Here is a 14,748-nt window from a genome sequence, read left to right as displayed (position 1 = left end):
GTACCAAGGGACTGCGAAAATTTGTTCGTTATATCGAGGGTTCTTTATATCGAAAACCTCGATATAACGAATTTGTGGAAAAACAACCAAAATGTTCGTTATATCGAGGTATAGTTAATCAGTTTTTAACGCTGTTACGCCGCCCTTCGCACCCAGCATTTTCGAATATCAACGATATGTGAAAATAACATAAATAATGTACAAAAATTAATATATGAACACAGATGAGGACATGAACTTCAACTTGTTTTCTTGTAACAGCTGGATTAAAGGATTTTCATCGTTGTTAGTCTGTTCTGCATTCATCTTTTGTCGAGTGTAGACACTTTTTCGTTATACTGGGGTACATTTTATGTTTGGGCTTCCGGATTGAGTTCCTTATAACGAGGAGTTCGTTATATCGAGGTCATGTTCAATACATTTTACTGTAACTTCTTCTCGCTTGCGGTAGTCACGCTGCGTTTTTCTGAGAAATTTCGTGACAAGTTGTGCATGTACATCGTATGAGAGGCGTGACCCTGTTAACAATTCAACCTTCACAGCCCTATTAGCAAACAAATAAGACATTTTGAAAGTCGTTCATTTAGATTATATTCGTAAATTTATGCCAGAAAAATGCAAGAAAAGCTAGAAAAGGCGGTGGAGGAGTTCAAAGTGTATTCTGAACGAGCCTCGTCGTTGTTCAACAAGACAATTCAGTGTTTAGAGGAAATGAAAACCCAAGACAAGCTTAGCGAAGACGCCATTGACGCCTTATCCTCATCGTTAAACATGGAAGAAATCAAACAAGCCTTGAAGAAGAGACCGTCGGTAGTTTTCATTGGTAATCGAAATTGTGGAAAAAGTGCGATCTTGAACGAGCTTCTTGGCGGGTCCTTCCTCCCGGTCCACGAAACGCCATGTACTTCCCGAATAGTAAGGATCGGTAACTCGGCGGGCCAAAACACAGTCAGGGTCGTCGACAAAGCTGGAGAAGAAGTCCAACCTTTGACTACGTTCACAAAGAGAGTTCCCAAAGAATACGTGGTGGTTTGCGATGAAGGTAGAGAACAATCGGAACAGCTCAAGTGTACCGTTGAAATTACCTTGAATCATCCCTTCCTGAAGAGTGGCATTGAATTGATTGACTCTCCAGGGAAGAATGAAAATGATGCGCTTGATGATGTGGTCGATACTTTCTTTGAAAAAGGTATAACACCTCTCGTCGTTTATGTCATTGATGGGAATGAACAACTGAGATCATCGGTAGGTATCGACACGAGTGATTTGCCGTCTGATTAATTTAATAATTGGAATGATTGCTGTATGCTGTCGAATTTAATTTCGTAACTGAGCTTACTAGACACCCAAAACACATTCGACTGGAAGCACCCTTTGCTACAAAGTTTTAATACGTGACTTTAATTTAAGTAGTCGTTTGTAGGTTTATTGATGTCTCCTGAAGCAAAAATTATGATAAGAACTTTGCGTGTCAAGCATTTTGCTGGGTATCGTTACCCGGAAGTATTACGTTACAAGACTGTGAGTCTGCGTCACTCAAGCACTAACGTGTGACATACGCAAACACAGCGCTTCTCAGTTTTCTGTGACTATGCTTGTGCTTTATTTCACACCTGTTCCCAGACCGCCGACCGGTTAGCTCAGTTGGTAGAGCGCCGGACTACCGTGCGGGAGGTCTCGGGTTCGAGTCCCAGACCGGACCAACACTCAGGGTCTTAAAATAACTGAGGAAAATATGCTGCCTTTGCAATAACAACTGCAAATGGTTAGATATTCTAGTCTTCTCGGATAAGGACGATAAACCGTAGGACCCGTCTCCTGTATCTTGAGTGTTATGGCAGCAGGGGACGTAAAAGAACCCACACACTTATCGTAAAGAGTAGGGCATGGAGTTCCCGGTGTTGTGGTCTGGTCTTTGCCTGTTGTGCCGTTGTACTGTTGAAATTCTCGGAGATATTAGCTATGTTAACACTACTCTACAATCCGAGGGTAAATAAAGTATTCACTTGTGAAGTGAGCGTAAGCACCTCTGAAATAACCAAAAGTACAAGCAAAACTAAAACGATGTTTATTCTTGCGCTTCTCTCACTTTGGTAACTATGCACCTGGCCCTGCATCTGCCTCTGCTTTTGCCTCTGCTTCTGTCTCTGCCCCTGTCCCTGCTTGTGCCTGTCTTGTGCATTTGCCTGTGCTTTTGCCTGTGCTTGTGCATGTGTCTGTGCCTATGTCTGTGCCTGTGCCTGTTCCTGTGCCTGCGCCTGCGCCTGTGCCTTGTGCCTGTGCCTGTGCCTGTGCCTGTGCCTGTGCCTGTGCCTGTGCCTGTGCCTGCGCCTGCGCCTGTGCCTTGTGCCTGTGCCTGTGCCTGTGCCTGTTCCTGTGCCTGTGCCTGTGCCTTGTGGCTGTGCCTGTGCCTGTGCCTGTGCCTGTGCCTGTGCCTGTGCCTGTGCCTGTGCCTGTGCCTGATAGCTGGGGCCTTTTCCTGTGTTTTTGCCTGTGCTAGTGATCCTGCTCGCGGCAATCGTTTACAATATAGGCCTGGTTTCTGATTTTACAAAAAAGATGATAAAAAAGATCATTTGGTTGATCGTAGGATCGTGACACAATCCGTTTCCTTCAAGACAAGTACCCACAATTGTCGTTCATGTTCGTGTGCAACAAGGTTGATACCTCGGCTGGGGCGGAGTCTCATGACACCCGAAGCTCCGACGAACTTGACTCTGATGAAGAGGAAACAGTGACAAAAGCTGACAAGCAGAAAATTGTCTTCTCTCAGTTACAGCACCATGGACTCATAGCCGACAATGAATCTTATGACACGTGTTCTTCGTTTCATGGCATATCTGCGCAAAACGTCCGTGAAGACCGTAGGAAAAATAACTGCAGCATGGCGACTGATCTATTTAGCAAATTTGAAGACGGCTTGTTGGGTATTCTTGAAGAAACCATCAAAAGGCAGACTAAGCAAGTGGTAGGAAAGCTCGTTTTTCTGCAGATGAGTCTCGTCCAAGCTATGGGAAGATCAAGGGAAGCCCTGCCCCGTATGTTTGGAAGTCCATTGGAATTTGACACCGCTAAAAGCGTCGAGAAATCTTTACATGCAACGTTGACCGAAACCGTCGCAAGTGAAGAAAAAATAGGAATGCTAGTGAATTGCAGTTTACTCAATCTTGAGGAAAAATTCATGTTAGAAGAGCTTCAGCTCCACACAACAATGCAAGTTTCTCCTGTACACGAGTTGGAAGCACGCTTGATTAACTTGCTTCTTGTAAACGAAAATCGCACATTTAGTTGGAATAAAGAAGACGCCCCTTTCCTTCGATTCCTGATCGTTTTGAAAGGGTTAATTCTGGACAGGACTTTCAATGAATTAAGACGTGTTTTTGAAGGTTTTCTGAACAGGGCAAAACACCTCGTAAAGCTACATTCAAGAAACATTTTCAATCCACTTCTTCGACAAGCCTTTGACGTAGCATATGGATCAGACCAACCAAAAACAAGAAAGAATCCTTTGCCAGACAAAACTTCTCTCGAGCTCTTTGTACTTTTGAGAACCGTGATAAGCAAAGTATTGAGAGAGGTGTTGTCGGAAGTCGTAATTGAAGGGTTACTTCACGCGATGGAATGGAAATCTTCAAATGCTGGTTTCAATCTAGCAGATAAGCAAACCAGAAGAAAAATCGTCGAGTTGATTGTTTCCAAATTCAGCCCTCAACGAATCACCCATTCGATTAGTGTTGCATGTACAAAAGTTCTTGATGCCGTACACAACGCTTTCTTGAAGGTCGTAGATGACCTCAATGGCCTCAACGACTTGGTGTCGAATAACTGGTCACAGCAACTGGAGGAAATGGCAGCCCTATACATCCCCACTGTCAGGCATCTGGTGGTTCAAGGCTTCGCTCTGCAATTCTTGCTAAAAAACGGACCACTGACCTTGGGTCCAGCACTCAAATCTACAAAACACGGAACTATTCATGAATGTACAGGCTGGGCGGGTGAAGAGTTCACTGGAGAGTTTGTGGTAAAGGTTATCGAGGAAGAGAAGGTGGAAGCAGAAGTGTGGGCCCAAACGGCAGTGGATTTGATCAACACTATGTAAGTATCAACAAGTATCAAGTAGGGACATTTGCCGGAAACATCGAAGTCTAGTACAGAAGCGAGGGAAGGAATTCAGGTTAAGCAAGTAAGACAGAGAAGTCTCCTCAGAACGCTTGCTTTAAATTATGCGTTTCATCTTTTCAAATTGCAGGGAAATCCAAACAAGGATTGACACAGCCCATCCCAACCTTCTATTTGTTCATGGTTGGTTGATTCCTGAGCCCGGAGTTCTTCACGTTTTGACGGAAAAGGCAGATTCAGACCTGACTACAGCACTTCAAGAAGGTCGTCTTCCTCTAAAAAGCCGACTAAAGATAGCAGTGGATGTAGCTGACGGGCTGAAGGCTATACACAATGCACATTACATTCATCAAGACGTCAAAGCAGATTCCATATTGGTAAGCTTGCAAAAACATGCACCAGAAAGTTTTTGGACCACATATTATAATGCTTAGATAGAAGACAATTCTTAGAACATCGGCTGGTGTCACCAGCCGCAGTACATTATCTCTCAATTTATCTCGATTTTTCCTTGGAAGTTGCAATGTTTCCAAGAGTGTCAAGTAAAAGATTGTCGTCTAATCAGCAGAGTGCTTCTATGTGACGTCACAGCGGGAATACCGTAAAATTCCGGTTATAAGTCCCCCCGCTTATAAGCCCCCCCAATTATAGGCCCATCTACCTGGAAACAAAAAAATACATCCGATTATAAGCCCCCCTCTACCGGATGACAGTACTGAACAGGGCTAAATGTTGCTTTATTATGCGTTTTTAACTTAAAAACATTTCAGTCAACACTCCCATGACACTTTTTGAAACGATTTTTTTATTCCGCTTATAAGCCCTCCCGGATATAAGCCCCTTTGCTTATAAGCCCACCCAAAACCCCTTACGAAGTTGTATAAGCCCAGGGCTTATAACCGGAATTCTACGGTATTGGCGTATCCAAACACAATCTCGTTCCCAAAACCCTCTCTCGTCCTCTGGGAACGAAAATTTCGCTCGTTTTGAAAATGACTCTTTTCTAACGTGAAAAAAATTCTTATTGTTTAGTAATACCAATATACTCATTTTGATAGCGCTCAGTCCCCTACGGTGTGTAATAGTCGACAGTTTTGACACGTTTGTACAGTTCAACTAAACTGATAAGAGATTTTTTAATTTTTTTTTTCTTACATTTACCTCAACAGCTCATGGAAGATGGTACAGCTAAGATCAATATGGCGAAACCCGAAAAGCCATTCGAACGAACACGCCAAGGAACTCCATTTCACATCTCCTTGGAGATGCACAAAAACCACGGCAAGGGTCAAGGAAGCGACTGCTCTTACGACATCTACGCCTTTGGAATCTTGCTGTGGGTGCTGTGCGAGGGATCTGGGAAACGGCGTCCCCAGGCCTATGATCGATACACCACTGTAGCAGCCATGAAGCTGGCTGTTGAGAAGGAAATTTACCCTGAACGTCCAGTGGACGCCACTGAAGCCTGCTGGGAATTAATGACGAAGTGTTGGCGGCAGAGGTGTGTCTTAGCAACGCATGATGTGTGTGAGGAGATCGAGCACATTTTTCGTTGCACTCTGTAAAGAAATCGAAGTCATTTCCGGACAGTAATAGCAACGCAAGTTTATTATCAATTGCAAGACGTCACTGGAGCGCGGAGAAACATCAAAACCGCGTTACATGACAACTTGACTTTTTACCGTTTTTTACAATAAAAATACATAAGTTTCCAAGGACAAAAACACCATAGTTACAAGACGTAGTTAACATTTGATTGTAAGTTTGCTAATGCCTTTTATACAAACTATCATTTTCAAATATCTCTCGGTAGTAAAACATCCTTCTTCAGTTTGCAATATAACGAATGATACATATCGGCCCTTTTTTAACAGATCGTACAAATATAGCTTTTCTTAAGTATTAAAACGCAGTAAGCAAAAATTAGCACCAAATTCTTCTCTAAAAGACCTTTGCAGTTTTGGCAATTTTTTAAAGTGTCACAAACAAGGGTGACGTAAATTTCAGGTCAATCTTTCACCCGCACTTTACACGCTACATTTAAGGATTTATGATTTGTTTGATATATTCGTTATCATTGTATTTTCTTGGTGAAGAATATTCTACATGACACGAGCGTGGGACAAAGAAAAAATCTGAGTCCCCGACGGGAATCGAACCCATGGCCTCCCAGAATACCGGTTGGGCGCTCTAACCAACTGAGCTACGTGAGACTTGCTGTGAGCCATGGGAGGCCATGGGTTCGATTCCCGTCGGGGACTCAGATTTTTTCTTTGTCCCACGCTCGTGTCATGTAGAATAATATTCTTCACTATTTATCACCTAGCTTAAAATCTACCATCTTTATTATTTACTACAAATTTGATGATTTCGACATTGCTGATCCTAGCAGTATGCAGGACGCGTGTCACTTATCAACCTAGTAAATGGCCTAAGCTCACAGCGAGTCTCACGTAGCTCAGTTGGTTAGAGCGCCCAACCGGTATTCTGGGAGGCCATGGGTTCGATTCCCGTCGGGGACTCAGATTTTTTCTTTGTCCCACGCTCGTGTCATGTAGAATAATATTCTTCACTATTTATCACCGAGCTAAAAATCTACCATCTTTATTATTTACTTGTATTTTCTTGTTATAATATACAAGTGCATGGCTACTTCAGAGCCTTTAACGTAGTCAGGAGTTTTTCATTTTCATTCACAACTGAAGCCGGGTTTATAAAAATGTGAGGCTAATTTTTAACAAATTATGGGAAATTGAGAGTTGCATCTACAATAGAACAGCCACATAATAAATGATTGAAAATAAATACTTAAGAATTTTGAAAGTTTCTTGGTCAACGTTGCTCAATTTTGTACTGTGACCTTGTACATAGAGATTACTCCATGGAAAATGCGCGCATACTGTTTTTATTCACGAGTTGAGTAGTATCAGAAAACGAACGAGTGAGCGTAGCGAACAAGTGAGTTTTCTGATATACCTCAACGAGTGAATAAAAATCGTACAAAGTATTTTCCATGGTGTAATTTGTTTATTTTATTGGTACTGAGATTTTTCGTGCCATGATTACAAACAAGCGAAAGTACATTTGTCCCACGCTCGTGTCATGTTGAATAATTTCTTCACCATTTATCACCGAGCTTGAAATTAACCATCTTTATTATTTACCAAGCGAAAGTACATTGTACACAAAACGGCGTTGAGGCCAAAAGTGATTCAAGGCTGAAAATGGTCAAAAGTATTTTAAATTCTAAATTTTCTTAAAAACTATAAGCTTAACATTAGAATTTCTCCACGTTCTTAAAGTCAAGTGTCTGCTAACAATGGCAGAGGTCACTAACTGCTAGGAAGAATTCACGTTCAACTAATCAAGTCGCTACCCGAGTCATTTCCATCTTGGCAGCCTGTCTTGGCAGTGTGCGATTCGCAAAAGATTTGTAGACCAGATTTATTGTAATCAGCTTCATATAAATGGATAACTGAAACCAGGTCGTACGTAGATGGAAGTTTCCTAAGTTTGTTGACGCTGACTTCATTTGGCCAAAACGAATTGAGTATAGTAAATAATGAAGATGGTAAATTTTAAGCTCGGTGATTGCCAACGAGTCAGGCCTTCTGGAAGACCAGAAGGCCTGACGAGGCGGCAGAACATAGAGCCGCGAGAAGATTTGTACATGCGAAAAAAATCTCTGAAACACTCCAAATGTCGAGAAATGTAAGTAATGTAATGTAATGTAATGTAAGGTAGATCGTGACGACACAATTCAGCACGTGCACACTTTGTTGTAGCGCGCTACTAATTTGTTCAGCACGTGCATGAGTCATTGGCAACTAAAATTCCCAGACACGATGCGTTTCAGATAACAAAGAGGTTTCAAATCTGTTCGCTTCAAAAAGCCAAAATTCCCGAACTAGAGATTGAAATACGAAAGAAACTTGAATTAAACTTTGTTTAGAATTTAATTTCATTTAAGATGAAGGTAAAAAATTCATTCCAAAGCTTCAAGATTTCCAAAGCTTCGAAAATTTCGAAGTCATACAAATTTGCATGCGTAATTAAGTTAGGTCTGGCAAAGTAAACAACACAGATTTTATCAATCATAAGAGAGTTTTATTTCGTTTCTCGAATTTATAAAATAAATTCCCTATACTACATTTTTTTCCTGGATACTTCGGCGTTTTTTTCCTCGGGAAACAGGGCCTTTAATTTTCCTAAAAGCTGGTTGCCCGAACGCAATTTGCAGTGTCTCAACAACAACAATTCAACGTGATATTTGAGACATCACGCATTGCGCGTGATGAATTATTCTCGGAATATTAATAAAATAAACTAGTTCCATCTTTGGCCACAAACTTGTCTGACCAGGCTTTTACCTTTTAAAACCTCAATTTTTTTAATACTTATGTGCTGAATGGATTGAACTGCAGTGTGGAAAGTTTGAAATGCTTTGTTTTGGCCGAATCTTTGTAAAAGTTTTCTTTTTGTTTCGTAATTTATTTTTCGTGTTTGATTAAGACCTATAGGACTTTAAAACAGCGGAAACCTTTCCAAAATAGCGGCATCGGACAACAATGGCTTGAAACTCGCAAATAGCATAAAGTTTACAAGATTTCGCACTAAATCTTCACTACTTTGGTATTATTTTAGAACTTTTTGTTAGCCTTCATAAAATCGCATTTTATTCCATAAACATTCAAGATTTTCAAAGAAAACGCGCAATGTTTAGTGATCGATTAAAATCATAAAGCGTCCCGTTGTACTCGTTGGCATTTCTACCGATAGGTATCACTAGTAAATAATGAAGATTTATTTTTCAACGATGACACGAGCATGGGACAATAAAATTCTGAGTCCCCGACCGGGAATCGAACCCATGGCCTCCCAGATACCGGTTGGGTGCTCTAACCAACTGAGCTACGAGAGACTCGTGGTGAGCTGGGCCATTTACATGTACTAGGTTGATATTAACCTGCGATCAGGCGTTTTTTCCCTTGCAAAGATGGTAAGTAGGGAGGAAGGGCATGATCTCAGGTTAGGTTGATATCTGACACCTGATTTCCTGCGTACTGCTAGGATCAGAAATGTTGAAATCATCAAGTGTGTATTTGTTTGAGTATTGTTTATCGAAATCAACGCGCTACTATTTACTTCTTGGCCACCAATACGTACGTTTTGGGGGTTTAAAATTAATAAACCTTAATTTGGAACGGTTAAGGATGTTTCAATGAAAAATGACCATAGAGAACCTCGCTGCTTCAGTATAGAATAGGACAAAAGCCACCTCTCTTTAGAAATGGTGTAGTTAGGGGTAAAAATGAATATAAGCCTCACCATACTAACTATGGCCTCACCCATAAAAATTATGACATTTTGCTACATTAGAGGTTCCTTCCATCACCCTGTCACTTTTATATACAGGTGGGAGTCTCTGTCCCTGTCACTTGTTATGGAATTCCCCCATAAATGTGTAAACTTATATTCACTGACATATATTTTTTTTTAAATGTAAATGTTGTGATTTAAATTTTTCTTTGGTTTAAATTTTTTCAAACCAGTTTGATTATTATTCCTTTGTTTCAGATAATGAATATAAGGCAATGAAAAATAAAAATGAAACTGGTTTGAAAACTTTTTAAAACCAAAAATAAATTTAAACCACAAAATAAACAACCAAACGAACAGACATTAATGAATACAGATAATGTTACAGAGCAGATTGATTGGCTGTTTTGTCATTTTAATTTAAAAAAAACCTTTGACATTTTCTATGCAGACACACTGACCAGGCTTAATTGTAAATCAGTGGCCATTTTTACATTTAACAGAAACATACAAAAATAGTGCAAGAATGTAAGAAAAGAATGAAGACCCCTTTAATGAACACCACACCTCAACGACCATAAATAGGAAGAAATATGTTTGATCTATGCGTGGCACGGAAATGAGTGTTAAATGCATTTTACAAGAAAAAATACTGGTGTTGGCCAGAGTTAATATGGGCTGAAGTCTATTGCCAGAGACTGTTTACAATATAGTCTTGCGAATGGTTTAAAAACAAATGTCTTGTATTACAATACTGACAAGTTAAATGTATTCACAAGTGACTGTATTCCTTTACAAAGTCGGGCAACATGGAAAATACTTGCTCTGCAACACTGGGGCTCACTAGACCAGAGTCACTTATCCTATTTCTTGGGCAATACCTGTCCATACTTTGCCCTAACTTAAGCCATCAGTGAGATTAAGCATCATGTTTGCTTTTCCGTCTAATGGCAAAAATCCCACTATTACCATACGACATTTGTACAACATGTTATATGAAAGCCCATATAATAATTTTCCATCTCTCCAATGGGTTTACTTTAGTTAAAGATTAAAAAAGGAGAATCAAATGCAATCTGTTTGCCATTTGTTATAAAAAGAACATGGTGCTTCCTCTTTCTATTTACCACCAAAAACTATCTGGGTTGACGGCATATACATGTACAGTTTTCTTTGATGCAAAATAGTTTTTACAAGCATTGAACTTTTTTTCTTTTTTCCTTGTCCAAGATTTCATTATTTTACAATATTTACATAAACTTTCACGGAAGGTTTTTTTTTTGTTTAGTTTGTTTGGTAACTGAAAACTTCATAAACTCCCTCACATTTTGTCGGATTACTGTAACATGCATTTCGCTTTTTTGTAAAGGAAGTTTTCAGTTATTGACAATTAACATGCAACAATCTTGGACAATTTTATACAAATGTTAGAAGCCTTTTTAGGTGTAAAGTAAAACTACAGTCAACTGGTGACCATTTTACCAAACATAAAAAGAACTACATTAATATACGGTACATTGTTTTGACACTGGAAACAACTTAAGCTCTTATTGTAACAACATCTATAAATCATTTGAATTTTCACTTGCACATTTGAAAGTTGCTAAAATAGAAGAAACTTGATTTAATGATACAATATATGACCTTGTGAAGAATCATGCCCCAACTATGCAATTGGCAAGAATGAACAATAAATATGCCATAAGGAAAAGATCTCTTACAATCTAGACAAAATGAAAATATTGCAACACAGAGTTTGTGTACAATACACAAACTTTATGCTACATTGTAAAGATGATCACACATCATGCCAGTCTTGCTTCTACATGTAAAACCTTTGCTTTTGATGGTCATTATCAAAGAGAAACAAAGGTATGCCTATGGGAGCAAGTTTGGTTTGGTCCGTGATGACACAACAAGGTGCCACTACATATTAAAGGGATTGTGTCACGGCTAAGTTAATTTTATGTTATGAAATTTTGCCAAACACCCGCTATAAAACTAAATGTTTGCAAAGAAATTAACTCTATGATTCTAAATGACAAAACCATAGCTTCACTGCAGCCAAATGTGTTTCCCGGCGTTATAATTGAAAGTTACAAGCAAACAAGATTAACTTTGAAAACTGTTCCGCCGGACCATTTTTCAAAAACCCATATCGCAATCCGTTTCAATCTTCGTCACTTTTGGCCATCCGTACCATCTTTTGCATTTGGTGTGTTATTTAAATATCCCTTCACTGCTTTAAGATGTTACTTTATATATTTAAACAAATTTGGTGGTAAATTCCTATGCCTAAGTTTGGCTAAAATCCGTGACACGGTCCCTTTAAAGGAGCAGTCTCGCCAAGTTTAAGTGCTCCTTAAACATTCCAATGAAGGTGTTAATATACATGGAAATCCACTAATAGTTGCCTGCTCTTACTAAAACATACTTTACATGACATGAAAATTGTTTAATAAGTGGTGTAGCTATGAACCGGAAGAAAAGAAGTGGCCTGAAACTTGAAAACATCAGGCCAATATTTTCAAGTTTGATTGTTTGTTTACATCTTTGAGAATGAATTATACCCTTCTTTTTGCCATTCCAAGGCTATTAATCAGTTTAAGCATAGTAAACAGTTTAGAGCACTTCTTGTGATACTGCCCCTTTAAGACTGCCAGCTACATGTATACAGTCTGTAATATTTTTGATAACCACAGTAGGATCATATTACCGTCGGTTGCATCTACATGTAAGCATGAACACGTCATAAAAAACATGAACTGAGTGGGTATCAAACGTTGTATGATTTGTCATCAAACATTTGAAATTTCGCAGACCATTACGCAAACTTTTGCGCCCAAAATACAATTAAGTTGGTTCTGTTTTATCAAATGGTCAAATGTTTGCAATAAGTGATTACGGATGAAAGTTCAAACAACAAGTTTCTTTGTCTAGGTAACTCCTGGTTTGAAATTTTGACAACCCGACAAAATGGTACCAATTGTGTTGAACAAACTTCAAATATTTGATGACGAATCATACAACGTTTGATACCCACTCAGATCATGTTTTTTATGACGTGTTCACGCTTAGATGCAATTGACAGTATTATTAAAATTTGACTCTCAGATAAGCGCAGATTCTTTTAGGAGTCAATCCTATACTGTCAGTGGAAAAAATATCTACAAAAACAAACTCTGTCACAGACAGAATTTACTTGTTGCATGGCATGTCTTCCTGTACAAATGAATAAGATTAATGTGATCCATTGACACAATGCCATCCTAAAAAAAATACTGGATTGCTAGTCCTCTAAAAATGTGTTCAATCATCATTTGCGCTTTCTTGGGGATCTTGATCGTGAATGTGATCTTGATTTGTGTTTCTTTTTCTTATGTGACTTAGATTTTGACGAGGAATGTCTGTCTGACCTTCCCTTTGACTTAGAATTTGATCGGGATCTGGAACGGTGGCGTGATTTCCTTGGTGACTTGGAGCGTGATCTTTTTCTCCGTGATTGCGATGTTGACTTATGATTAGACAAAGAATGTGATCTAGATCTTCGACGACTTGAACGAGAAGGTGATTCGGAATACGAATGCTTTTTTCTGCTTCTTACTGGGGATTTAGATCTGTCATGTGAATGAGACTGACGTTCTTTTGATTTGGACAAGGATGGCGAGGATGAATGTCTTTTCCTCTTTGGCGATGGTGACGGCGACCTTGACCGTGATAGAGAACGATCCCTTGTAGAACGAGGGGTTTCCTCAATAAGTTTAATTTTCTTTCCAAGGAACTCATGCTTGTCAAGAGTTTCTAAAGCGTTTAACATATCCTCTTTGTTTGAAAACTCCACTACTCCTTCGCCTGGTCTCCTTCTGTGGGTATCTGCGAAAGTAACTTCACCAGCCACGCTCATAAACTCCTTCAATTCTGACCATTTGGCCCTCGCTGGGAGGTTTTCCACTCGAATTCTATGATTTGTTCGCACTGGAGGGGGTTTAGGCTGGCGAACTCTTGCAGTATAGCCACCTGCCATAGTATATCCCCCAACTCCATTTCTAATATCTTTAGCACGTTCTACAAGAATACTCTGGCCCATAAACTCTTTCCCGTTGAGTTCTTGAACAGCTTTATCGGCATCGTGGTAATCTTTGAACACGGCATAAGCATACCCTTCTTTGAAATCGATATCGCGGATTTTCCCGATGGATTTCAGCAGGGATTCTAAATCCTTTTCAGCAGCACTGGAAGGCAGTCTTCCACAATAGATCCTCCCGCTCATACCTCCTAAAAAAGCTCCTAATTGAACAAGAATCGTTTTTTAGAAATTTTCACAAACCACGCTCAAAATCCTCCGCCATCGCACGCGCGAAACTCTACTGCGCATGATTGTTTGGAGAAACCGCTAGATAACGAGAGGTTACCAAGCGCACGTGTGTGCGATGTCATCTTGGAAAATTCTATATAACAACCACCGTAGCCTAACGTTTCATACGTTATATAACGCAACACAAAGTGTCACCTAAAATAAACCCGGAAATTTTTTTACCCTGTTAACCTCTATACAACCATGTACACCCCTATAAAGAGATATACAGCCCTGTTAACCCCTATTCAACCATGTAGAACCCTATACAACCCTGTTAACCCCTATTCAACCATGTAGACCTCTATATAGCCCTGTTTACCCCTATTCAACCATGTAGACCTCTATATAGCCCTGTTTACCCCTATTCAACCATGTATACCTCAATATAGCCCTGTTTACCCCTATTCAACCATGTAGACCTCTATATAGCCCTGTTTACCCATATTCAACCATGTAGACCCCTATACAACCACGTTAACCCTCATACAGCCATGTAAACCCCTATACAACCATGTACACCCCTATATACATCGATGTTAACCCCTATACAACGATGTAGACCCCTATACAGCCATGTAGACCCCCTATTTAACCCTGTTAATCACTATCCAACCATGTAAACGCCTGTACAACCATGTAGACCCCTATACAACCATGTACACCCCTATATACAGCCATATAGACCCCTATACAGCCATGCGAACCCCTATACTGCCATGTATACCCCTATACAGCCATATAGACCACTATACAACCATGTAGACCCCTATACAACCATGTACACCCCTATACAGCCATATACACCCCTATACAGCCATGTAAACCCCTATACAGCCATGTGAACCCCTATACAACCATGTAGACCCCTATACAACCATGTACACCCCTATATACAGCCATATAGACCCCTATACAGCTATGTAAACCCCTATACAACCACGTACAACCCTATA

General features: G+C 39.8%; 2 protein-coding genes and 1 non-coding gene across 3 annotated transcripts; 2 read left to right on the top strand and 1 right to left on the bottom strand.

The window, feature by feature from the left end:
- Positions 1-499: 499 nt before the first annotated feature.
- On the top strand, positions 500-6,206 carry LOC144656725 (dual serine/threonine and tyrosine protein kinase-like). Its single transcript, XM_078516963.1, has 4 exons — positions 500-1,245; positions 2,591-4,095; positions 4,250-4,496; positions 5,289-6,206. The coding sequence occupies exons 1-4, from the start codon at positions 616-618 to the stop codon at positions 5,682-5,684; spliced, it is 2,778 nt and encodes a 925-aa protein (XP_078373089.1). The 5' UTR covers positions 500-615; the 3' UTR covers positions 5,685-6,206.
- Trnag-acc (transfer RNA glycine (anticodon ACC)) lies at positions 1,630-1,703 on the top strand. Its single transcript has one exon. It is a non-coding gene; the product is annotated as a tRNA-Gly (tRNA).
- Positions 6,207-9,832: 3,626 nt separating the features above from the next.
- Positions 9,833-13,861, bottom strand: LOC144656735 (serine/arginine-rich splicing factor 5-like). Its single transcript, XM_078516972.1, has 2 exons — positions 11,760-13,861; positions 9,833-11,364 (listed from the first exon to the last, which is right to left on the bottom strand). The coding sequence occupies exon 1, from the start codon at positions 13,706-13,708 to the stop codon at positions 12,755-12,757; it is 954 nt and encodes a 317-aa protein (XP_078373098.1). The 5' UTR covers positions 13,709-13,861; the 3' UTR covers positions 9,833-11,364; positions 11,760-12,754.
- Positions 13,862-14,748: the final 887 nt, after the last annotated feature.

The sequence above is a fragment of the Oculina patagonica genome, chromosome 1 (assembly GCF_052425735.1).
Source record: "Oculina patagonica isolate OP01 chromosome 1, crgOcupat, whole genome shotgun sequence".
NCBI classification, from domain to species: Eukaryota; Metazoa; Cnidaria; class Anthozoa; order Scleractinia; family Oculinidae; genus Oculina; species Oculina patagonica.
Note: the sequence above shows the minus strand (reverse complement) of the source record. Positions and strands in the feature narration are given on the sequence as shown.